The sequence below is a fragment of the Gymnogyps californianus genome, chromosome 2 (assembly GCF_018139145.2).
Source record: "Gymnogyps californianus isolate 813 chromosome 2, ASM1813914v2, whole genome shotgun sequence".
Taxonomy (NCBI): domain Eukaryota; kingdom Metazoa; phylum Chordata; class Aves; order Accipitriformes; family Cathartidae; genus Gymnogyps; species Gymnogyps californianus.
In genome coordinates this window covers 139,443,680-139,469,172 of record NC_059472.1, presented here as the reverse complement: position 1 = coordinate 139,469,172, position 25,493 = coordinate 139,443,680, and the positions used below count along the sequence as shown (strand labels likewise).

The 25,493-nt window shown below is 37.1% G+C and overlaps 1 protein-coding gene across 3 annotated transcripts in view; it reads right to left on the bottom strand.

Moving 5' to 3' along the window:
• The window catches only part of COL28A1 (collagen type XXVIII alpha 1 chain), an 87,519-nt gene that overhangs the window by 29,461 nt on the left and 32,565 nt on the right, over nt 1-25,493 (bottom strand). For all 3 annotated transcript variants that reach the window (XM_050892456.1, XM_050892454.1, XM_050892455.1), the window contains exons 14-25: nt 18,393-18,461; nt 16,827-16,895; nt 15,503-15,571; nt 14,530-14,598; nt 12,855-12,923; nt 12,062-12,130; nt 10,612-10,680; nt 9,546-9,617; nt 7,544-7,612; nt 6,886-6,957; nt 6,173-6,241; nt 3,338-3,406 (exon numbers count right to left, since the gene is read on the bottom strand). In XM_050892456.1, the coding sequence (XP_050748413.1) occupies nt 3,338-3,406; nt 6,173-6,241; nt 6,886-6,957; nt 7,544-7,612; nt 9,546-9,617; nt 10,612-10,680; nt 12,062-12,130; nt 12,855-12,923; nt 14,530-14,598; nt 15,503-15,571; nt 16,827-16,895; nt 18,393-18,461 (834 nt within the window). The remainder of the gene's footprint in view (nt 1-3,337; nt 3,407-6,172; nt 6,242-6,885; nt 6,958-7,543; nt 7,613-9,545; nt 9,618-10,611; nt 10,681-12,061; nt 12,131-12,854; nt 12,924-14,529; nt 14,599-15,502; nt 15,572-16,826; nt 16,896-18,392; nt 18,462-25,493) is intronic.

Sequence of the window (25,493 nt, the reverse complement as noted above, 5' to 3'; positions counted from 1 at the left end):
TCAGCTATACTGTAATATAGGTACAGATAACACATCCTGAAGAATAATTACATGCAAATAGCAAATATTTCCCTGTCTATTCCAGTAAAAATAAACACCTAGAAAAAAGAAACTACAAATGACTGAAAACTGCTGTTTCATCAGTGCATTGTGCCTGGAAATTTCTGCAATAACATAATGCTTCAAGAAACCACGAATGGAGTCCTGATAGCAGCTCAGATCTCAGTGGCTGGTCTGTCTGAACACAGTGTCCATGACTGGAGAACAAACCAACTCATATTCTAGTCAGATATGCAACAAAAACAGACTTTGGGTCCAAATTTCCTGTCCCATGAACATCTCCAGCATAGACACAAGCAATCAGATCTTCTTAGCCAATTTAGCCCTGTCAAGGAAAAAGGAAAGAGCTGCTTTGGCTCTCCTAAAGATATACATCACAGGTTTAGGTTAGGAGGTAAGTGAATGAAGAAAGACAAGGTAGACTCAATGTTCTGGTTAAGATGGAACCCTGAAACCACTTTAAGATGGAATTTGGGATAGGGATACAAGCATGCCTTATGCTTAAACAAAATTTTACATGGTAGGTCACTCCTGTGTGAATCTCTCCTACCGTCCAGTCCAAAGGGACAGTTTCACTGGAAGACTTTAAACACAACCTGACCACCAGATTCAAACTGCATCAGCCCTCGAAGATGTTTCTTCATGTTTCCTAATTTTCAAGGAATTCTAATCCAGTTCCGTGACAATTTAACCAACAAGTGTGCTTCTAGTTCATAAATAGCTTTATAATGGAAAGCCAATTTTACCTCTCCCTCATTCTTAATATCCATAGTTCTTAAATTGTGGATAAAATGAGAAATGTTTTAGAAATGTTCAATAATATTTTTTTTTAACAAGAAAGGAAACCATGGATCATAAGTTCATCTCTATTTTTACTTCTAATTCCACTACAGTAAAAACCAGCCAAATAGATTTTTTCATTTAATCTTCGCAGGCCATTGTAAATACCAAATACATGTTAACACAGTCTCTTCTGTAAGAATTGGGATTTTGTCAAGTGGCTGGTTTTGCCATTAGTAACACAGCTATAAATCTACTTAAGTCAAATCTATGGCCAAATCTGCTAGAAGAAACAGTTCTCTAGTCCAGATTATTTAGTTTTAATTTTTTTAATAGCTGTGTCGAAAATACACAAGAGATGGCCCAGGAGCAATTCTGTGATTACTGCTTCCCACCGTTTTGTGGGGTCTAGAAAAGACAATCACAGTGACTCAAAGTCAGTGCACTGGCAACAAGGCAAGTGCCACTGATGTCACAGATGGCATGCTGAATTAATTCATCTACTTTGCCAACCTTTCCAGGGCAGGTTTTAAAGTCATTTTCTGAAAGAGTTATATAGAGACATTTGCTTCTACACTCTTTCAAACAAAACAAAACAAAATAAAAAGTTAAAACAGAATATAAACATAAATCTTGTGTCCATGGTCATTGTTAAGAAAAAAAACAACTGCCATAATCAAAACCTAAATGATTAAGTACATGACTGGAAAATTAAGTCATGTTCATCACTTCTTTTTATAAGAAAAACAGAGTGAAGTAGCATTCTAGATTATATATAGACAAAGTAAATAAATTTGGAGGTTTTGAGAATTCAAAAATACAAGCTACTGAATGCATGTGGATCAATGTGCTATCCAGCATCCTCTGGTAGGTGTACTGGTAGAAGCCTGTCAAGATAGGAGTAAAGCATTATTGGTATTCCTAAGATGTTATCACACAAAAGTTATTGCATTAAGTTGCTTTATTTTGAACTACATTGTGTTAGGTACACATAAACTAATTGGTCTCTGAATTCGAGTCTATCAACTATATTCCCAAGAAGTGAAACAGTGGAATTGAGTGGAACATTTTATGTGCAGACACGGTAAACGTGAAAAAAAAAAAAGAGGTTTACTAAGCAGGTTCCTGATTTCAGTCTGGAAAGGAGATCACAGGAATGGTACCTTTCCCAAACACTGAAGGAAGTCTTCCTGAACTATTCCCTTATCACGAGTGGCAGAAGGCTTATACAAAGTTTCAACCCAGATCATGACTGATAGAAGTACAATATGATATCATAAAACGCATTAGAGGGGAGGAGGTGAAAGCTGCAAAGTAAAAGGAAACATATCCAGTTTGTGCAGTAGAGGACATGGAATCTGTTCTAGGGACTGTGCTTTTCAGTTTGTTCTTAAATAATGTAGAAAGGTGAGTGGCACTGTTTTCTCATGATGCCATATTATTCTCATTAGTTAAATGAAAGGCAATTCCAAGGAGTTGAGGAAAAACCCTACTTAAGGGTTTGAGCAATTTGGTGATAAAATATCAGACAAAATTCCATGCCGATAACTGTAATGCATTATGCAAGGAGAAAAAGCAGTCATAACTTTATGTACCTAACATCTCAACAGGAGAGATAGAATCATTCTTTGAAAAGGTCACTTCACTGTTCAACAGTGATAAAAACCCATAAATTTCATCCTTTGCAAATTAATCTATATTGTTTTCCTCTAACTTATTTCCCACCGGTAAGAGGATGGTCCTTGGTCTCACCTTACTCTTTGAGCAGTCTTATATCAACTCACGTGTACTACAGAGCACAATTTTTCAGTCTCTCACTTTTGCAAAGACTGCAATCTCTGTGTTACCACTGAATCCTCAGTTTTATCTCTGGTCTTTCACTTGTGTGTTGATCTTGCCAGTTAACCACTAAAGGCTCGAACAGTGAGCGCAGCAATCCTGCTACAGACTACTGTACTCCATTCTTGGTGTTGAAGTTAGAAATGTAAAGGATATAACCAACTAAATCCTATTTTGTAACCTATATGCAAATAAGTACTTCCAAAAGATCTATTATTTAAATCCTTTATTTTCAGTCTTACTTATGTTTTTGAATGTGCAAGGTTGGTAATACTGAAACACCACTGTTAAAATAACTAATACCTCTCAGTTTATACTCAATAACGAGCATATTGCCCATATGGAGGTATAAAAGACCACATGAGATAATGAAAGGTGGAGATGAATTTGAAGAGCTACCTTCCTAATGAAGACTTCCTGAGGAAAGTTTGCAGGGTGAGGTACACTGGACTAGTTATTTAATCTATTTTGTGTGTCTTCTTTGAAAAGATAGTAAGTTTATTTTTAAAAATAGACTTAACCTGGAATGATGGAAAAGTTGAAGAATTGGTCAGGTACTTTCCTGAAAAAGTTGTTCAAGAGGTTTCAACATTTTCACAAGAGTTTTGCATATGTCTCATGTTTCTTTATTTTCCATCTTTTGTCTAAAACCTCCTACCGTTGGTCCCATTATTGAATTTCCAGGAAGTCCATCATCTCCCGGTGGCCCCTTGGGTCCTGGATCCCCCTATCCAAAAAGAAACAAATCCAAAACCATATTCATTATTTTCAGTTTTCATTTCCAAAGTTTTACAGAAAAGAACAAGTATTCAATTCTTTCTGACAGTGACAATTATTGAGCTAGCTAACATGAAATCAGTATTTCCAGAGGAACCTTTTACTACCCTGATTCTGACCTCTCTTACACTTTTGCTTCTCCTCAACTGTGTCAAAGAGTTTGTTCTGCCTTGATGAATAACTTGATGGCTTCAGTTTTCAACTGAAGGTTGAATATCATAATTCAGTTTCAGTGGCCAGATTCACCTGCCTGTTTTTGCCCATACAAGCAAGGCTGCATAACCTTGTTTCTGCCAGAGCACACAGAGAACAGCAAAGAAATTCAAAGACAAGTGCTGACACAGAGTATGTTTAGAAAGGCTACAGATGCAATGGCGCAACACTTCGAAATTGCAAGCTCCACAGTCTGAAGACCCAGGAAGAAACTTGAGTTTTTCCTCAAATACTACCCCATACAACTGTTTGGTAATCTTAGCTCTGTCAGTGGCTTTCCTGGAAAGCAATCAGGCTTAGAATTCAAGTTCCTCATGTTATCCCTTCACAGAGCAAAATTTGGCTCCTTCTAGTGTTTAATCTATGGTAACAGATGTTTTACTTTATGTTAAGGATCTTAAAAAGAAAATTTCAATTTTCAATGAAACTTTTGCAATTTTTAACACTAGTGAGAAGGACAGGCAGTATTTCAGGGAACATTCACTAAGGAATGCAGATCAAATGTTCTATCAAAACCACTGAGCAGCTGTAACCATGAGAAAGGAATATGAGAAAAAACAGCTATCTGATGTTACTGTCTCCATATTAGTAACAGCATAATTGTTGTCGAGGGAAAAAAAACTCTAGTCCCCAAACATGGGTGTAGCTTGAAATAAATAAATTTCCAGTGGACACAACCATGGCTGTCCAGGAGTTACGACCTCTAGCAATCACCCACTACTACATCAAATACTTAGAGATGTACTAAAAAGACCTCAGACCATGGTAACTCCCAGCTTTGAAAAGCATGCAGATTCCCTGTGTTAGAAATTTATAATGTCTGGCTTCACTACTGCAGATACCAGGATGTTCCAAGAACACAATTACTAGTAATCATCATACTTTCCACAGTGGAGAGAGAAAACAGACCTGTGTAGCCTGTTACATTATTGAGCAATTGTCAGAAACATAGCAGATATTCGTTTAAACAAAGAAATTATTATGGAGCTAAAGAGACAAAGTTTTGTATCTTTTCTAAAAATCAACATGCATTTTATAATTACACAAAATACTTGTTTTCTCGCATCAGCCACTGTACATAAAAGCCCTGATCTAAAATTCAGTAAAGAGTTTGGAAAAACTCCTACAGACTCCAGTGGCTTTTGGATCGTGGCCAGTCTGCTATGAAAGTGATATGAACTGTACTGAACAGAATAAAATCAGAGTGAAAAAGGCAATAAAGTCTACAAAGTTCTTATTTGTCAGCATGAATTTTATCAATAAACAATCTTGACTCACTTACTGGTCTATTCAAAAATGTCACAGTAACCAGGAAAATGTGAAGAGGGGAGACCGGTGTAGTGAAATCTGTCTTCATACAAGTTGTGCCTTATAGCATGCCACTTATATTTTCCTGACATAAAGTTTGGCACATTATTATGGTTTTAAACCAATATAAGAGATATGAGCACCCCACAATCCTCTCTTTTCTTTCTTCTCTGTGGTTGCATTTTTACTCCAGGTGTACCCTGAGCTTCTTGCATTCCCTTCTTCCTTCCTCCTCCATGCACAAACAAGTCCAAACCACATCCTAGCCCTCTGTGATGTCCTGTTGCCAGGCTGATGAGTACATTGTACGTACAATACCTACATGTGCTTGTGTGGGGGGGCACATATATTTTTAAGGAAGAAGAAAAATGGGGATGAAAATATTTCAGAGAGATAGGATGTACATTAGTGATTTCTCTACCCTAAAAACTATCACCAAAGCTGAAAAGCATCAATTAAAGTTGAAGTTAACTGACATATTATAAAAACAGCAACTATTTTATTCTTAAAATAAAAATGGGGTGGTAGTGAAGTTTCAAATGTTTTTAAAACCTTCAAAGTTAACTTTACTGTTGCTGAATCCGCTTATTTTACTCAGCAGGACAAGTCCCACTCATTTCAGGTACATTTTCCCCATAGAGAAAATGAGGTGGATGTAGCTCTAGCTATCTTGTATACAACATTTCATTTAAAGTAGTATCTACAGGCCAGCTGTTCACTTGGAAATGACATACAAACATTCATCTCCAAAAAATCATCTAGTTCAGCATATAACTCCCTAGAACTATACATAGACACATTTCTGCAGGGATTTACTGCCACATTCAGGACACCTTTAGTCTAAGAAACAAAATGCATAGTAAACTTGAAAAAAAAAAAAGACTTCAAAGTGATTAATTTCACAGGAGGGGCCAAACCACAACAGAAATGTAATAAGGATTTTTTAATTTTTTTTTTAACAAATGGCTTCAGGAGGCAATAACATGTACTAAGTTCAGCATCCTGTTATAGGGCCCTCAAACACTCTCTGTTAATTTTTAGTACTTTTCAGTCTTTATTTCTAAAATTCAGTCATCTTTGTTACTACAACAAGGAATTTTAACTTCTTTAACTTATTTTCTTTTAATTTTGACAGAAATGTGCACTAGAAATATTCCAATCTCTGGTCTCCAGCGAACACATATCAGATAATCACCTTTGGTCCAGCAGGTCCCTGAATAGATGATCCAGCGACACCAGGTGGTCCTCTCTCTCCCGGTTCACCCTGTTACAAAATGGTATCATCTAGATTTAAACAGTTTCATTTTCTGCACAAGTAGCAAAAAGTTTTTTCAACACTTTATATTATAAAAATATCTACAATATAGATCTGTCTACAAAATAGACAATATTTGGGAAAAACCATAAATCAACTTATTGTTATTGTGAAAGCTCATCCAAGTTTCATGTTTGAAATAACTATTGGTTGAACTGTGTTTTCGATTTTTAACTTTAACTAATTTTTTGTGTCCGGCTTACAAAGCCAATAGAATAACAAGAACACCCGTATTACTTCAATTTCCTTATCATTCAGAGTGACACTTACTCACAAAATATTATAATAGAAAGTTAATGTTTCAAAGTAAAAATCTGCGAAATGCTCATGATTAGAATCACTTGGACAACTTTAATTTAGCTTCTCAGTGCTCATGCATAACTATAAGGTCTGTAATTACATGTTACATTACTATTCCTTTTCTCCTTGGGACTTTGTGTCATTCAGGAGAGAGGATGGAAATATTTCTGCTTTTCCTTTGTTCTGTTAAGTCTCCAAGCATCAGATGCTTGAGAAATTTGTACATTACATAAATTCCATAGATTCTTTTATAAAATACAAAGTGAAGGGATACCCTGGAGGAACAAGCTTACTTTTGGTCCAGCTGGGCCTTGTACTCCTTTATAACCAATCACTCCTTGGGATCCTTTTTCTCCGGGGTCACCCTAACGAAAACAAATCTTTTTTTTCAATCACAGCAAAGATTCATTCACAACTGGGAGATACACAAATAACCAAAAACACGACGATAACGATGCCCATAATTACAAAGGTATTTAGATGCTCCACTCCAACTGAAATCTCACTCAGTTCTAGAATCTGCCCCAAATGTCCTAAATTTAACCAGGTGGGAGATAAAAGCTGTCTGTCTACTAATACATCTTTCCAGGCTTTTAATTTCATATTTAGATATCTAACTAGTCACCTAGTGTCTCTTAGCTCCTTCTCTCTCCCTATCAGCATACTGAGATAATTTGCCTCCTCCTAACTTTAATGAAAACTCCGTACTGAATTTTTAGGAAATCTCTACTGCCCAATTAACTTTAGGGTCTATGTTTATCGTCTGATTTTGCTGCACTTGTTCAGGCTAAGGAACACATCACGCTCTCTTAAATCCTTTTAAATCATCAGTTAAAATATAGTTGCTACTTAAGATACAATGAATGAAAAAATAGGCCAGAATCTGAACTCTTATAAAATACGTCTGTCTAAAGTTTGTAGTATTTCTCCAGTGTGCATGTCAAGCCATACCTTTTGGCCTACATCTCCTTTGCCAGGGGGTCCTTCCGGGCCTCTTGGACCTTGATCTCCCTTTTCCCCCTAGCAGAGATCAGATGGTTAATTCATTTTCATGTAGCTAATTTTATTGCATCAATAGACTTATGAGAAACAATGCTTGCATAAACGCTTTTCCCAAAAATGTCAGTAAATATCTGGTTAATTTTTTTTCCTGCAAACAATAAAGTATTCTGTCTTCTTAAACCCCTTCCACCTTCCTGCATTCATATTCCTTATTTTCACAGACATTTGTAATAGTGCCATTTGCAATTGCATCTATCTTTTGTAGGAAGAATTGCATGCATATACTCATATGAGTAAGAGAAATGCTTGCGAAGTTATCAGAAAAGGTCTTGGTTGACCTATTCTAAGAAAAACAACTTTTAAGCAGTAATTTTAGGCAACTCTGTAGCCAAAGACCAATCCAGGGTGCAAACATTTGCCAGAAACACTACTTCAAATAATTCACAAATAATCCACATAAAACATTCTATTAAGGAACATTATCTACAAAATATTTATGCATAATATAAGTCAGATTAGTATATCAGAATGCCTGTAGGTAATTCAGAAAGTGAAAAGTAGATTAAAATGAAGTTTAAAAATCCATTTCTGATTTGAGCTGTTGATGGAAATGGCATTACAGTCTGCTGTTGATAGGCATCAGTCTGGATCCCACTTCTGTGAGACAGCTTCACACCTGCAAATAACTGCTGCAACATTACCGTACTACTCACTGCAGGCATCAAGCTGTTCTTTGCACTGCCTGAACACCCCAGGTAGCTGCTCAGTACTAGTATTTTCACTTATAATGAATTACGACAGTGAAGGTGACAGCACGAAGTTGACCATCAGAATAAAGGCAATATGCAAGAGAAAAAAAACCCCAGCATTCCCAAATACAAAAGCCACCTGTAACTTTAACCCAACATTTACTCTTAATTCTGATGTTTCACTTCTGATACACTGGGATCTTCATTTTTGAGCACTTATATAGCGGGCGATTTCAAATTTTTAAAAAATAATTAAGTAGCAACAGAAATGCTACGTATTTTTCCACAGTGGAAGGCTTACTGCCTCAGGCTGTAGCTTGTCAAACTGGTATTTGCACTGCCCTTGTAGATGAAAAAAATGTGAAGCTGCATTCTTAATAGATGTTTATTACAGCTATTCAGATATTTTCTGATTAAAGAACTGCAGTCAAAAAATGCTGATTTGCTTACTCTGAATCATGTTCAGTTCATCAATTCTACACATTGGCCAGCTGCTACCCTCATTTAAATGCTGCACAGTAGCAGAGTTTGGAGGCGCCTGGATTCTCAGCAGCAATTCAACAATCAGCCAAAGCACTGAGTTTTGCTTGCTCAGCAGCTCATTCTATTTGGAAAGAGTAAAATTAAAAGCCTCCATTTAACTTACTCTAAATTGACTATTTTGGGCACTCTGCTTTGCACCCCTCTAAATTCCTTTCCACCATTTTGAGTTTATGCTTCTTTTTCCCAATGTGGCAGAGTTTCTCTTAAAATCTCAGAATTTCCCTTGGAAACAAGCAGCCCTGGTTTCAGCTGTTTGTGACAGTTTCTGCACCAGGCTGACAGGTTTCAGCCACAGCTCACCACCCTGCTAGTTGCCCTAAGTCACATCAATTTGAGCATGACTTCTTGGTGTCAGGAAAAATCTGAACAGGCTGTAAGGAAGAGGCTAAAGACACAAGCTATCTGTTCTCCAGGAAGATTGTGAAATTTAACAGTAGTCAATAGCCCACAAAAGGCAGGGCAGCTAAATCAGTTGCAGATTCAGATGGTAGCCACTCTTAGTAAAGTTTGTTGGAAATATCTCAATTAGCCTAGTCCCTCTTCCCTGGCAAAAGTATTGGCACATGCCCTCCTCCAGGATGAACTCCTTGCCATTGCAAATAATGGTTTGTTCTTCTTTCATCTACGCCTTTTACCTGGGGTAAAATATATTTCCTTACCTTTTTCCCTGACTGCCCAGGATCTCCCTGCACCCCTTTCTCTCCTGGGAGTCCTGATAGACCTGTATCTCCCTTAAAGAAGAATAAATAATTACATCTGCATACTTCAATAATTTCTTTATTCTGTAAAATGGATCTAACAGTGTGTTAAAATATTAATTTATGATATACAATATTTTTGCTCAAATAAAGGTTGTTATTCCCAGTAAGTTAAATATTCTATAGAGTCAGTAATTTTTTCTACTCATACAATCTAAAATAAGTATTTTAAATTTCTTTCCAAGCTCCCTACCTACTTCTTAAATCTTGGTTTTGTATTAAATAAATTTACATTTATTCAGTGAGTAAAAACATGATTGAATGCTGTTTGTTATTCTGTGCACAAGAACAATACGATAAGAATGTAATTTACTTGCAAAGTCAAACATCTGGGACTTAAGGAATGGTCAGCCAAAAATGCCTAAAGGGAGTTGTTGACTGGAGAATAACACCTTGCTGGTTGTACAAACTGGTCTAGGCATTGCTTTTAAGACTTGCCACAAAGAGTTGAAACTATCCATAGGAACTAGTCCTGCCAAGTGCTTCTTCCATGATCCTGGGAAAAATCACCCAAAACAAGATGTCTATGTCATCTTACCCAAGATTTTGGAAGCCCTACTTAAATCATTAACAACATGGTATACAGTCTTCAAAATGGCAGCTGAAGTCAAAGCTTTAAGTGTCACACAGACTGTTTTTTTTTTTTCAAATCATTGCAGAGGAACGGAGGTAGTAACATTTCTAACAGGCCTTGGAAAAACCTCACTAGCTTAGAAAAGATGGGGCAAAACTCTGTTCCAGTTATGGCTGCAGTAATGATTTTAGGAGAGAAGGTGGGAGCTCTAGTGCAGCATTTTGAGTTTGAAAGCTAAAACTGTGAAGTTAAGTGAGTATCTGTCGCTGAAATTCCTTCTTATTTTGATCACAGTCAATTTATACCAAAAAGTCTTCTACTTAGTTTATCAGCAACTAGTGAAAGAATTAGAAGACCCTGTAAGGAGCAGTTAAAAAATAAAAATAGGCTCACTTTAAGTCCTCGTACACCAATTCCTGGAAGTCCTGGTTCCCCTTTTTTTCCAGGTTCACCTGGTTGACCCTAGTAACAAAAAGTCTTTTGTTTAATGGAGGAACACAATTTAGCTTCATTCATTACTTGCACTATTTCAGTAACTGCTTTACACATAGTAGTGGACTTGATGATCCTTATGGGTCCCTTCCAACTTGAGATATTCTATGATTCTATGATTCTAAGTGGTCAAGTTTTCAGCCAAGCAGTTTTCAACTGGAAAATTCTGTTCTTCAGCTGGACTGCATCTATTTTATTTAACCTTGCAGTGGGCAGAAAGTCTAAGTGAATCACTCCAACTTTCTCCTTTTTGTTTTAATACATTTTATTTTTTACTTTATACCACTATATCAAAAATTCTTTGGTCACTGAATGAAAAGTGAGTCCAAATAAACAAAAATCAGAACTTCTGTTTAAGAGAAAGTTTTACCCTCACGATTCTTCCTTCCAGTAGTTCTAAAACAGTTAAAGAAATAGGAATTCCACTTTTCAATTTTGCTTTTTAAAATACTTTCACACTAGGAAAATTCATACATAACATGTTGCACAGCTACCTACTTTTCCCTACATTGATATTAAACATTGCTGCTGTAACTGCTACTTACATGCCAAAGTAATGCCCAGAAGAAAATGATTGCATTTCTGCCTGCTTTTGCTACATTGACTAACGTCTTCCTTTTGTAAATCAAGGTGATTACAAAGCACACTTCTGCTTTACAGTTCATCAGTTCATTCCACTTGCTGTCCTTGGTATTTCAGCAATTCCCTTTTTCTCCTCTTATGGTGACACTGCATCGCTAGAGGCTTGGGCTTTGACAGCAGTAATTGTTTACCCCACTTTCCTGTTCTCTTCCTACTTTCCCTCCTTTTGTGGTGCAGTGTCAGCTACTAAGTACACTTAAGCTCTTTTTTCTCTCCTAGTGTTTCTATCTTTCATTTTGGTTCTTTCTCATGATGACCATGGAAGGCTGAAGGACAGGCTGAATGCGTGGTGGGACTAGCCTTAAGTCTCAAAACCATCGCTGGTTTACAGCTAAGTTGTTTGGCAAAATGCTTTACTTGAACGCAGTGTGTATGTGGCACCAAACTCATCTGATATAAACATGTCTGAAAGATACTTTGTTTATAAATTTGTGTTCATTTAGAAGCTAAAATCCACATTCACAAAGGTTAAGGGCTGATGCTAAGCAGAAGCCATATGCTCCATTTGGGGAACACCTTGATAACATGGGTGGTTTTCCCTCAAAGATTCAAAAGTGAATTGTTATCTCCAATGAAGAGTTACGTTTTCATCTCATCAAACACTTGATGAAGTGTTTCAAGACTGCCACTCTTGAAAAGCCTGGCAAAGATACGTTGCTTTTTGTTTCTTGCTGGTGCTATTTTTCAAAAATAATGTCTGAATCATTACCTTTGGACCTGGCAGACCAAAACCTTTAGATCCTTTTGCCCCAGGGTTTCCTTGTGGACCCTGTATACCCTACAAAGCAAAATAAATGAGTTAGTGCATTACACTCTTCCACATCTGAAATTCACCGTGTGTCTGTCTTTCAGTTAATAATGATTTTATCTTATTTTTAAAAGAAAACAAAGTGCTTGCCTGTCCTCAGGCTTACTTCTCAGATCTTTGTTTTATTTTTCCTTTGTCACTATCCTGTGGATTTCACTGATGTATCCAAGTGTAACAACAATTACGGTTTAGGGAGAAAAAAAATGGGAAGTGTCTCAGTATCTGCATCTAAGCCCTGATTCATTGGGATAGTATGGTGGGAGCATGAACTCTTATCTTCTAACCAAAAAAACAAAAACCAAAAGATCTTTTGGGATGTTTCAGTTTTTCTGCATCCAACTGTTAAAGGCTGTGTTCAAGCTTCAAAGGGCTTGAAATTCTGAAGTGGTGGATTCCTACCTTGTGAAACTCTTATCTATAATATGTCATCATCCAAGCAATGCATCTTATTTATCTCCTGTGCAAATTATTATGCAGATTAGACCAAATTTCTGTTTGCTTGATTCTAAGATCATCCAAATCAGTTGGAATCACTTATATTTACAAGCTTTGCCTAAAGACTAGTTTGATACTTTTTAAAATGAAAAATCACTGTGAGATTTTTAATGTCTTCACATCAAAATTAGAGTTCTGATGAAGTATAAAACAAAAACTACATGCAAATGCTCGTTACAGGTCCAAAATGTAGACTTACCTGGCTTCCTGGATTGCCTATTCCTGGTGGTCCAGCTGGGCCCTGTGGTCCTACCTGGCCTTGTTCACCCTATACAAAAAGTATTCCCAAGAGCTAAATTGCAATAGTCCATGCTAACTGATCAACATATTTAAACTAAATACAGAGTAATAGTCCCCAAGCTGTATTATCTTGAAGTTTGCTGCTTCTGAGTTAAATGTCTTTGGAATACCTGAAAGTCTGCCTATGGCAATCGAGCTAACAAAAATAATACCCCTTCCTACCTACAAACTCTATCTCATTTATAACATTAGATGATCACAGCTGTAACTTTATTATTAGAAGGATCCATAGCTTATCTTTACATACTGGGATTAATTTTAAAGATTTTCTTGTACAGAAATATACACAGTTTCTTGCACAACACTCAGAAGAAAAACTTGCAAGTGTAAAAAGAGCAGCTAGAGAGTATTTTTTAAAAACCTCTGTCATGTGGTATTGTAATGGTATTGTACAGCACTTGGGGAGCAAATAGAGGAATTATGGCAGACGGAATTATGGGAATAGAGGAATATGGGGAGGACATGTGGGTATTGGAAGTGGCACAGACCCATGAAGGTGTCAAGGATGTGTGACACCAGTTCCTAGAAAACAAAAAATAATTAGTTTTGCTTATGCCAGAAACACTTATTTACTGAAATGGTCCCAAACACTTACTGTCCTGGCCATCGCTGCATTTTTCCTATACAGACATGGGAATAAGACAACTCATTCCTGCACAGATAACCAACCTTCCTCTAACTAAGGCCTCGAGCAAGATGGTCTGGCAGGTGCTCACCAAGCATATCTCTCAGAGACAGGCCAAATCAGACCACACCACACCACCTACGTTGCTCTGAAGATTCTGGAGAGCCACTTGACTGGACAGTGAGATGAGTAAGTTCAAGTTAAACTTCCCACATCCACGAAGCACTCCCTGCTGGCTAAGCTGTCAACAACTTTGGATGGGAGTGCCGTCCTCTCCTCTTACTGAAGCTGAATGTGGGGCAACAAGGAGAGCAGGAGTTGTGGGGACAGAGGGAAGGAAAACAACAGGGAGGAGGAGGAGGGCTATGGCACTAAATCATGAGAAGGAAGATCTCGAATCACTGCCTCCGCTCTATAGGACATCTGGGCATGTTGCATCAGCCACTCTCTGGGGATGCACAACATACAGGCTGGAATCTCATCAGGCCAAGGGAATTAAAATTGTTCTGGATCCCTCTTTGGGGGACTGGGCACCAAAAAGCCAACAAATTTCAAAAGCCAGATTGTTCCTTTGCCTGTTCCAGGTCCATTAGATTAGATGACTCAAAAGGGTTTTTTACATTTTTTAAAATATTTAAATAAAAATTAGAATATTTCAAATACAATGTTTCTGAAATAAATTTAGGAGGAAAAAAGTCCATTTCTTCCCTCATACACCCAGCTGCATAGAATACAGTCCTTAGTGCTCTCAGTTAACGTCAACAGGCTCAGCTACCTGTATAGATGAGTGCAGCCTATGGAGCTGCATGGAACGGTGTACCATAGTTCCTCAGATTCCAGGTAAAATGTACCTTTGTATTGTTGTGATATTGTGTGAATAATTCATCATTAATTTAACTCTAAATATAATTCACTATAGATACGATTAGAAAAATACTCTGTGCCTCACCTTGTCACCTTTGATTTGTTGACCCGGCAGTCCAGGAGGACCAGCTACACCTTCAGAACCTTTTTCACCCTAGAAATATGTGACAGTTTTGTAACTGTATTTGGGAATTTATAAAGAACACCACCCTAGACAAACTGGTCATCACAATGTGGATAATGAGGAAAAAAGTATTCCTTCACAAAAAACCAAGAAAAATAGTCAATGGAATTATCAATATTAGAGAAAAGCAATTCAGTTACAATTCATAACATGCTTCATCTGCATTCATTGTGTTGTTGAACACAGGGCTTCAAAAGGAGAAAATGAAATACTAGGAAGAAGGAAGCTACATTTTGAAAATGCAATAATATGTTCATTAGAGAGAGCAGTTCAGAATCTGGTGCAAGGACATGACTAACATCTTTTCCATGAAAGGAAGAAAAATCTTTGCTTAGTAGTTCAAGGCTCTAGAGAATCTTGGGGCCACTAAAAAAGAGGGATACATTTTGATGGGAATCCCAGTTGTGACTTAATCATAAATCCTTGCTTGTTTGTACTTATTTTTTAAAAAAGGAATGTTCGCGTATATTAACCTAGCAAGTGCCCTTAATGAGATAACTGTCCATAGAGACTCATACAACCCATGCTTTAGTTTCCCAAAATGGTAAGACAGAATGAAAACAGTTCCTGAATGTTTTCTTCCAATACAGAATATAAATAGCTAAGTAGTCTTTCAGAAGACAATTTATCTCATTAATGCTACCAAAATAAAGTATCATTAAACACAGAACAGAAGACTGTACAACTTTTTTGTAATTATCTTGATAGAGTTTCTGAACTCAGAGGCATATTCAGAGAGCACAGTGATTCAGAAGACCAAGATCCATCAGCTGACAGTTTATACCAGTGGAATGACCAGTGATCTTAAATAACTTAGACACTACTGCAAATTTGGCCCACAATGTTATAAAAAAAAAAAATTCCATAAAACTACCTTTTGGCCTTGAATGCCCTCTCCTGGTGGACCTTTCTCACCTGGCAGACCATCACGGCCAGGTGGTCCCTGTAAGAAAAGAAAAATATATTCGGACCACATCAGTAATTCCATTTTTTATTGACATTTTGTCTAACTTGCTAGTATAGGTTCTTGCAACTCTTATGACACTGGTAAGTAAAAATGCTTCCATAACAGCTGGCTGAGCCCAGGCAATTAAAATGAAGTGTAGCAACCCTTAATTGGAGGATTTAGATTAGAATAAGCTAATGCTGAAATGATGTGAACTACATAATTAATGTCTAAATATTGTACCCTCAAAACTCAAATGAACCTGTAGATTAATTTATAATAAATACATTTACCACTGTGAAATTTATTCCCTATCATTTCATATAATTTCATGATTTTCATAATGAAAATCATTAATTTGAACATATGTTTTTTCATACAAAATGGCAGGTTAAACATACAAAATTAGAGAATGTCAATTTTGTTTTACACAAGTACAGAAATAATTATTTTTTAATACTTTCTGTTCTTCCACAAAATTCAGCTAACTTTCATTATTTAAAGCTAATAAAGAGTTTTTAAGGATGATCTTGATTAAGCAAAAAGTTTCTACATTTTTTCTGAGAAAAATAGTCTTCTACAACCACAAAGTGACTTTCAAAAATACTATTAGGATGAATCTAACACCCATCTACATTCATGACTTCTTAATTAACAATCTCTTTGAGATTTTTAATGAAATACACAAGAAAACCATCCATTTTATACATTTCAGGAAGAAAAAGCAGCCAGTGAGCACTAACTCAATGTTACAAAAAGCTTGCTAAAGTTCTGTAATTCAGAAGATAAAGATATAATTAAAAGCATATGATTTGGGTCTTTGGTTTTCATGCAATCCAAATTACACACCGGAGTTGAGGAATGTCTCAGCTCTTGGATTTTCATTTTAAAATTTGATTTTAGACAATTTTTAAAGATTATCCTCAACTCAAACAAGTAGGGGTACAGCTATTTATATACAACTCCATGTCTTTCTGAAAACTGGATACTGTAATCCTGCTCACATGGAGCAAGCAATTTTTTATTTCCCTAAAACTTGTTTGGCCATGGCTTCATTCTCCTACTTGGGCATGCCACATGCAATTACTGCCGCAATACTGGGCTGGCATAGCTGAACACGCTTCTGCTGTTCCAGACTAGGTACAAGGTGGTTTATGGAATCAGTAGCCAACATAGCTGCTGTCAATCAACTACACTCACCAAGACTTATTTTATTATATTGCCACTTCCAATGCATATATCACTGACTTACAGGTAATCCTGGCTCACCAGTTCCAGGAGGTCCTGGGAATCCAATTCTACCTTCTTGACCTTGAGCACCCTTGTGAAAAAAAATATTAGAAAGTTCAGTCCTAATTCAACTCGATGCTTTTGAAAAGCATAACATTTACATATAGATGACTTAATGATGTCACCAGAAAGGTCTGAAATCAAATGTGTAACATCTCCTGGTGTAAAAAAAGCACAAATAACGATTTAGAAACATTTGAAAGTACCTTTCGATTAACACTTGGAGCACTAGATCGCATTCCAGCCCTCATGCCAGCAGCAAGGGGTGGTATCACTTTGCACAGGGGTAACTGCTTAAAAGATGCAGGATGAGGGAGTGAACTCAGGCTAAACTTGGTTGCAGTACAACCCAACCGTGAAGCAGGAATACTCAGGTGTGAGGGATCCTCACCGTAGCCTCTATTTAGGCACTCAATTTGAACGGAAGCCTGCTTCAGTGGAGTATGGGATTGCATGGGAACTCGAGGAACTGCATAGTTTCTCTATCTTCTACTTATAATGTGTCATAATCTTCACAATTCCTCCAGTTTACTGAGGACTACGTGCTCCAAGGATAAGAGCACAGAGGATTTTTATCTCTCCCCAGAGCAGTACAGAGACTGGGAGTGACATTCCTTCTCCATGAACTATTTCCCCTTCTGGAATGACCCAGTGTTGTTCCTTTTACATGGCAAATTGGTAGTTTCTGAGCCCTCCCTATGTTCCGGGGTCTGCCCCACTGCACAGAAAATATGCAGGAGTTCAATGAATGTACAAATTAGAGCAGTAAAAGCAAAAAAAGTGCAGGTATTTTAGATACTGGCACTTGGCTCCAAAAAACAGGGGAAAAAATGGCATAAAGCAACACCAAAGACTTAGCAGCCAGAACTAGGGTGAGATCTAGTTCTGCCCAATTTAGATTTCTTGTTTGAGTCTGAGCTGTAGGTCTCTGACAAAACTCTCATAAACTAAGCAGTCATGTTTCCTATGTAGATACTTTTGCAGTTTTTCAAAAGGAGATTTGGCTGGCTAGCATAGGCAGACGTGACTTTTCCAAATTAGCAAGACTAGATTGCACCTTCTCGTCTTTTGCAATAAAATAAGAAGGAGGAATTAAATGCTGCATGAGAGACAGAATTTTATAACCTGTAAGAGTATCTGTTCCCTAGTGAAGAAATAACAAGGCTCATCTGTCACTTGACTGCGTATCACAGTGACTGAGATGTATTTCTATGCCTTGAAGTATGGTTTAGTCATTAGTGCAAGCATCTGCTAGTGCTTGAAAATGATCTCATATATTTAACCCCCATTTAAATGGCATTATTTCTGACTTCTATTATATCAATGGGATCATAATAAAAACTCAGAGTTGCAGGAAAGGCAGGTCTGTTATCTCCATTCTATGCAAATACAAAAACCTGTCAATATTGTATCAGTTTTACATTTAGATGATAAGAGTATGACTTTGATAAAACAGCAGGTGAGAACTTTCATCCAAAAAATGACTGCCCACAGTTAGCACTTTAACAGACATAGTACTGAGAGTTACCTTGGGTCCTGGCTGTCCAACACCAGGGAGTCCTGGAGGACCATAGGGACCTAAAGGGCCTTGCTCTCCCTAAAGGAAAAAAAATGTAAAGAAACTATTAATGCAAATGGAACCTTAACCAAATTCTGCCAGAGCGTCTTTCCACAGCCTCATTTAGGGCTATAGAAATATGTTTTTCAAGTATCAAAAAAAACCCACCAAAACAAAAAAACCAACCTATCTTAAAGATAAATATTCAGATTAGGAGCAGGGTCAATATCCTGGCCATACAAGTTGCTGGGATAGATAATGATGTTATAAAGCCATTCTTTCATATGCATCAGGAAAGATAAAAAATATATTTATTCTTTGTCATATCTTTGGTTGTGACTTTATCCAATAATTTGGTGCTTCCTCAGCTTTTTTCTTGCTAGAAAGATGGGCATTTGGAAATTAAGCAGTGTTTATGCTTTAAACATTGCACTTAAGGTTCTTCCCACAGCAACAACTGCATATCACGACTGTTGTTCCTACTGCTATCTTTGACTGCAGCTCCTAATTCTCCTGCGTGTTTAATATGTTTCTAACAAAGCCAACATAGCCACATGATTATTAAAAAGGCTTTTTTATCAAAATGTGTTTATTTTCTGGGGAGGCATTTGTATTTGGGGGTTTGAAATTTTGTATACAGTGAGAAATTTTATGTTCTGAAACCTTTCAATGAGATTTTTGCACTTGAGAGGTCAATGGAAGTGTAAAAAACTACTTCAAAGCCAGATATTTCTCCAGAAATCTACCAGTCTGTAATCTCCCAAAGAATGATGCTAAGATGCAGAAATTGGAATATACAGTGAAAGTAAATAAACAGATTATCCTTGAAGCTTAATTTCTGATAACTATGCACTTGGAGTCCTACTACTGCAGCTTTAAACCTAGAATAAAGTGGAACTTGATGCCCAGTCTTAAATTCATTCCATTACAGGACAATACGATAATTTGAGGAGCAGCTATGAAATTTAATGCTTATTCAAAATACAAGATTTTATAGTACACCTTCATAATCTAATAAATTAATACAGCATCAATAGGAGATAAGTCTTAAAAGGCAGAGAAAAAATCAGAGAAAGCTGGTATAACTCAGCAGAATAGCACATGTATCTCCACATAGCGCACTGATAGGGTATTAGCAACATTGACATTGCTTTAATGTGGATTCTGTCCATGTAGCTGTTGCCAAAATACAGAATACAGCAAAGAAGTTTACTGTATTCCTAGGTAGACCTTATGGTTCGGGTTTCCTAATAATATTTTCATGAAGCCTTTGGACCAGAGTCACAACTTGGTTGATGTGTATCCAGATTACTGTAAATGATGCAATTTTTACTGATATAAAGACAATTAGAAATTGACCCTTTTTGTTCATGGATGTTTTTTTCCTCCTGTGTTTGTTTTGAAACTGATTAAACAACAACGACAATAAAAATTCCTCAAATGGCCCATCTTCTAGACTTTCAGTTCCTCCATGGGATTAATCTGGCATTGAACAAACTGTCCTTTTAAAATCAGCTGATCAAAAATAATTTTTATTAAGTGTTTCCCATCAGCAGGAAATTTAGGGAAGGCCAAGAATAATACAACCAAAGCTCGTACTTGTCTCCTCTTTAATTCTCTTTACAAACTCTCTGTTTTAAGTACTGTTGTCCTTTAAGCCAACAGTTAGCTGAATTTCAGGGTTTTTGGGCTGATTCTGTTTAGACAAGAAGTAGGGGAAATACGTAAGGAAATGTTTTATACTATTTCTTTAGAAAATAACTTATACTAAAAGCAACATTTTCAGAAGCGTTTTAGTGACTTAGAAGCCTCCATTTCATTTCCAACAGTAGTAATTTAGGCTACTGAATTTCATTCATGCCAACAGGTCACAAGCATCTAAGCATCAATGGAAGTTCAGCTTCTGATTGTGCATCAGTATGTAGAAGTGCACTGGCAGAATGGTATCAGCAAAGCCACAGTGCTGTAGTTACACACACTCAGCCTCGTGGTGTGCTCTGCTTCCAGGGCAAAATCATCCCCATAGGAGCTATACAAGTAAAACTGTTGTATTAAGGTTTCAGTAGAAAGTTTTGCAAGCAAATTTCCATGCATAGACACTCCCTCAAGGACAGAGATACTTCTGCCACTTTTACCCACAGTTGTGCTTCTTGCAAAGCTGGTCAAGATGCACAAAGCATGGATTTTGGAAGAACATCAAGCTAAGCACACCAGCCTGGTGCCCAAGAAGCTTTGCCTTTCAGCCCATAGGCTCCCTTACCTCACCACCAACCCCTACTTCAATAGCTCTCCAGTTGACAAGCAACATTAACAGATACAGCTCCATGTAGCTTCAGGGCTTGGAGACAGTCTAGTTAGGGATGGACTTCCCCACTTCAAGGAAGAAGTGCCTCAGTGAGAAAGAAATAGGCACAGGCTGCTGTAAGGCTAGGTAGTATGCTAAATATTAGCTGTTCAAATTCACAGTCCTCATTTCTTTCATGGAGAAGGCAGCCTGCGATCTCTGTTGTGCCATGATGTATTAGCACACCCCACAGAATGAATGCAAAAGATATGCAAAATTGAAAATATACTAAAAAAATCTATCAGACAAAAAACCCCAGTAATTCAGCAGCATGCAGCACCACTATGTGTAAGTACGCTACTCTGGGCACAGCAAATGCCACTAAGCACGTTGGCTCCATTTGTCAAAACTAAACCTCTGAAATGGTGTAGGAACTTGTTCCATTCTGAAAAATGACTTTTGATAAATACAGGCTCATCTCTCAGCTGAAACAATAAACCAAACCCCTTTGTTGTGTTTGGAAAGTGTCTTCCAAATTTTTTGTCCTGTCGTCCAAACGGACGTTGTGTTTTGTATCTATTTCTGACAGCCCCTGACAGAACTTCCCAAGGACAGTAACTCTGAGGGATGCTTCCTATCGCAAATCATTCGCTCCTTCACAAGTTCACCCAATGATAGAGCTATGCTAATATATGCACTGCCTTGAATGCAGATGGGAGTCCTACTGAAGTTAATGTTTTTCCAAAAGCTCTTTTTTTAACCATGATAAAAACATTACACAGTTTTCTTTCCAGTGACTGGTGTCGTATAATCTGCCTCGCAGCAGCTGTACTAGTAGGTACTGGTGTAGGCAGTGTAAACAGCCCTATGATAAAAATCACGTAGAGTAGTATGAAAATTTTGTTCTGTTGAATGCTTTCTCACTGATAGCAGAGGATGCCTGAATATTAATGGAGAAAGAAACCCCACCTTCTACCAGACAACATGCAAAACTTGGAAACTTAAACTATTTAATCTGTTTTAAAGACTGTATATTTCAAACTTCATCTGGCTATTAGTAAGCCTGGCTTTTATCTTCTATGGTCTTGGTGCTACAGGCAATGTGGAATTTATTAAAACCATAAAGTGCTGGCAATAATATCATTATCTCTACACGCAGAAGGAAAAGTCTGCTTTTCAAAGTAGCTTCTTCGTAATTATTTTCTTTGTCTAACACTCTGCTCAAATTCTTTTTTCTCTCCCTGTTGGGAGTTTCCTTCAGGTGGCATCTGATGTCAGCTAGAGCAATGGGAAGGAAAAGTACACTTGATCTGAGCGTAACATTTTTACATATTAAAACTGTACCATTTTAAGCTTGGAACATACTTAACAGTCTACTCCCCCCCCCAAAATAGTTTGTTATGTTATGATGAGTACCAGTTAGTGCCAAGATAAATAACTTCTTTACTTTTAAGAAAGCACATACATACTGTAAGGAACACAAAGACTCTGTATTCAGTCTATAACGTGATAATGATTAAGCTATAGTAAAAAATAATCTTTCAAATATAATGATTTTATCTTTAAAGAAAACATTGGCAACAACAATGCAAGTAGATATAGATATTTTAACAGATATTATTGATATTTTGTATTTCTAAGCTAGTTGAGGTACCTAGGAACTATACTTCTTTACAGGGAAACGGGATTTTTCAGTCTTCTGGGAAAGATGTAACTTGCCACGTAAGTAAGGAAAGAATTTATAAGTCATCAGAGAAGCAGCAGCATCCCTTAGGAGTTCATTCTGGGACACGTTTTCAGGGAAATAGGCAATGATGGATTTTTCACAGGATTGTCCCAAGATGTTTTTACAGGAATAACTGCTTTGAATACCCACGTTCAAACGTAACTGTTTCCTTAGAAGTTTGAATACACATCTGTTCATACAACTTTAGACTCTAATTCAGAATCTTACTATGCATATGAAATTCTCCAGAGAGGCTCTTACTATAGCAGTGGCTTTTAAGAATGTGTTCTTTTCAGTCTTTGCATGAATATATCACGGTTTCTAGAAATGTGTACTTTATTTCTAGTATCTGGTCTAAGAGTTTAAACAAACAAACCCAATGTCACTTCTGAAATGATAACCATAAGTACTCCCTGTTTATCACTTCTTTATGAGTGGAACACAGGTCATGCCCACTTCCTGATTTTATGCCCCAATTTTATAATCTGTAACCATATCATTCTGTTTATAAATTTTCCACTGAAATTTGCGAATAGTCACTATTATTCCCCTCACTAACAAACATATTTTCAAAATTACCTTGAATATAAACACTCTTATGGAACCTTACTGGTGCTGTTGTATAGAATACGTTGTTGTTTTTTTTTAAAATAAATATTAGTTAAGCATTTTTTAATAAATTCATGAAAGCAGACAAAATAATGCCTACTATTTTGAATAAATCAATAGACGTATGCATGTTGAAAATTGTGATGGTGTCCTCCCCCTGCCCCCCAACCTGACCTTTATTTCCCATAACCCTGCTCAAGCGATAACCACTAGTAGCGGTCGTAATGGATGCGTCTGGTCATGACGGCTGCATCCAGCTCAAAGTGGATTCAGAGGAGACAGATAACAACACAACAGCCAAGAACTAGTCGAGCACGTGCCAACCGAAATATGGCTGGTATGCAACTATGACTATAAGTCAATCATCTTACTCCATAATCAGTGGACAGCCCAGAGCCCGTTGAGCTCTCCTGCACAGCAGCAGGCTGCACACCAGGATCTCCCCCTGAGTAGGGACACCTCTCAAGGTTACTCCTCAAGGCTGAGAGAATCCTTATTGCGTCAGATACTCGGTAAGTCAATTGGGAATAAGAGCACTGAAACTTTGAAATCTTAGCTAAGTGATATAAAGGATTGATTGCGCATATATAATCCTTTAGACATAAACCATTGACCAAGTCTGGGACTAAGTCTGGATCCAGCTGCACCTAAACTCTCCTCTGAGAAGGAGTTTAGAACACAAGGGGGTCCTTTCTGAACCTCATGACTCAACGGGAAGGTCTCCCTGACAGTTTTGTCTGACTCTGTCCTCTATGCAGTAAATACTCAAGTGTACCTTGCCATCACATCTTGTTAAACCACTATCACATTTACCATTGAACTTTGTTAACTCACTGTCTTATATCAATAAAATATATTGCTGCTTCTCTCTTGTCAATGAAGTGCATCACTCCATGCGCAACAAAAATTCATTTTTTATCTAACACCAAGAATACTAGGGGAAAGTGGATGTGTACATTTTACATTGTTGACCCCAATGAGGTACTTCAGCTTTGCAAAAATGTAAGCAGCAGAACCTTAGGGCTGAGAAGTTTGCTTGACCAAAATAAAGGGCATTGTATTCATTCTTACAACTCTGTTTCCCAGAAAAATCATGGTGATCCTGCTTCCTTTTTAGAGAGGAAACCAAAACGCATGAAGGCCTTTTGTGTTAGAATATTTGCATTTTTCCTGTTTTTATTGAAGGGCAAAGCTGTCTTCTAATGAGAACATAACCACATAATATATGTGGTAATAAATAAATCCAACAAAAGTAAATGCAGTGGCTAGTTAGGACTCTGTTTTACTGTATTAACCAATGCAGTTAAGAGATATGTAGAACCTAAGTATGAAAATGACAGAAAACAGGTTACTGGGAATGTTGGAAGAGAGATGGGATTCTCACTGGATAATGTTTCTGTATCATCTAAATGTATCTGTACATGTATCTGTACATGTAAATGTAATATATAATAATAATATATTACATTTACAGAGCAAGTGAATCTTTTCTTTCTATTAATAGAGAATACTAGCTTTATGTCCTGTGTCCCCTTTTGACAGCCTATGGCTTCCTGTAATAACTTCAATGGGATCTTTGAGAAGAAAACCAAGCAAAAGCAACCACAACTGATTTAATCCCCAAACCACATATTAACCAGCCATCTAGCCAATTCCTGGCCATCTAGGCAGGAATATGGGATATTACTGGAGCAGAACCAAGAGTGGCATGGCTTTTCTCTTTGCTGGCTTTCTGCTTCTGGTACTTTTAGTCTTTCTCTAAGTGAGATAGTGTCTTCTGGGTTTTTGGAAATGGTTCTATCAGCCAGCAAAATGGTATCATGGGCCATCCTTGCATTCTTAGTGAGACAAGGAACACAAAACCTGAGTTCTCTTGCTCCTATAAGCTGCTGTTTGACAAGAGTTGAGTGTCTCTACCTTAGACACAGGGTTATAAATTGATGTTCTGCAAATTCAATTAATTAATTGTGTGTGATAACTTAAAAGAACCACAAAATTTTTTCCTATGGAGTTTTTGTAATTTTCTTTACATGTTTTATAGCTGAATGAGGTATATGGTACACTTTTTGATTCAAGTTTTTGTTTTATGTTACAATGCAGATAATATGTGGTAGCTGATGAAGCTGAAGAATGCCTTAAAGTGAAGCAAACGTCTAAGAAAATAAAAAGCACAGCTGTGAATGGTATTTTTTCTTGGTATTTTAAGTTAGTCAGAGAGAGAAAATAACGCAGAACTTGGCTTTAACAACATAATTTTTCTTTTGTAAATTTAACTTCTTTCTATTGAAACATTGCCAATAGGCAATAGAAAGTCAGTAAAGCTGAAAACAAACAGAATAATCCTGCTTCTTTGCTCAGGACATGCTTGGGGAACAGGACCAAGATGACTGCTTCAGAAGACAGGAGATACACAGTGAAAATAGCCAGTTCCCAACTCTTAACTGTGTTTGAG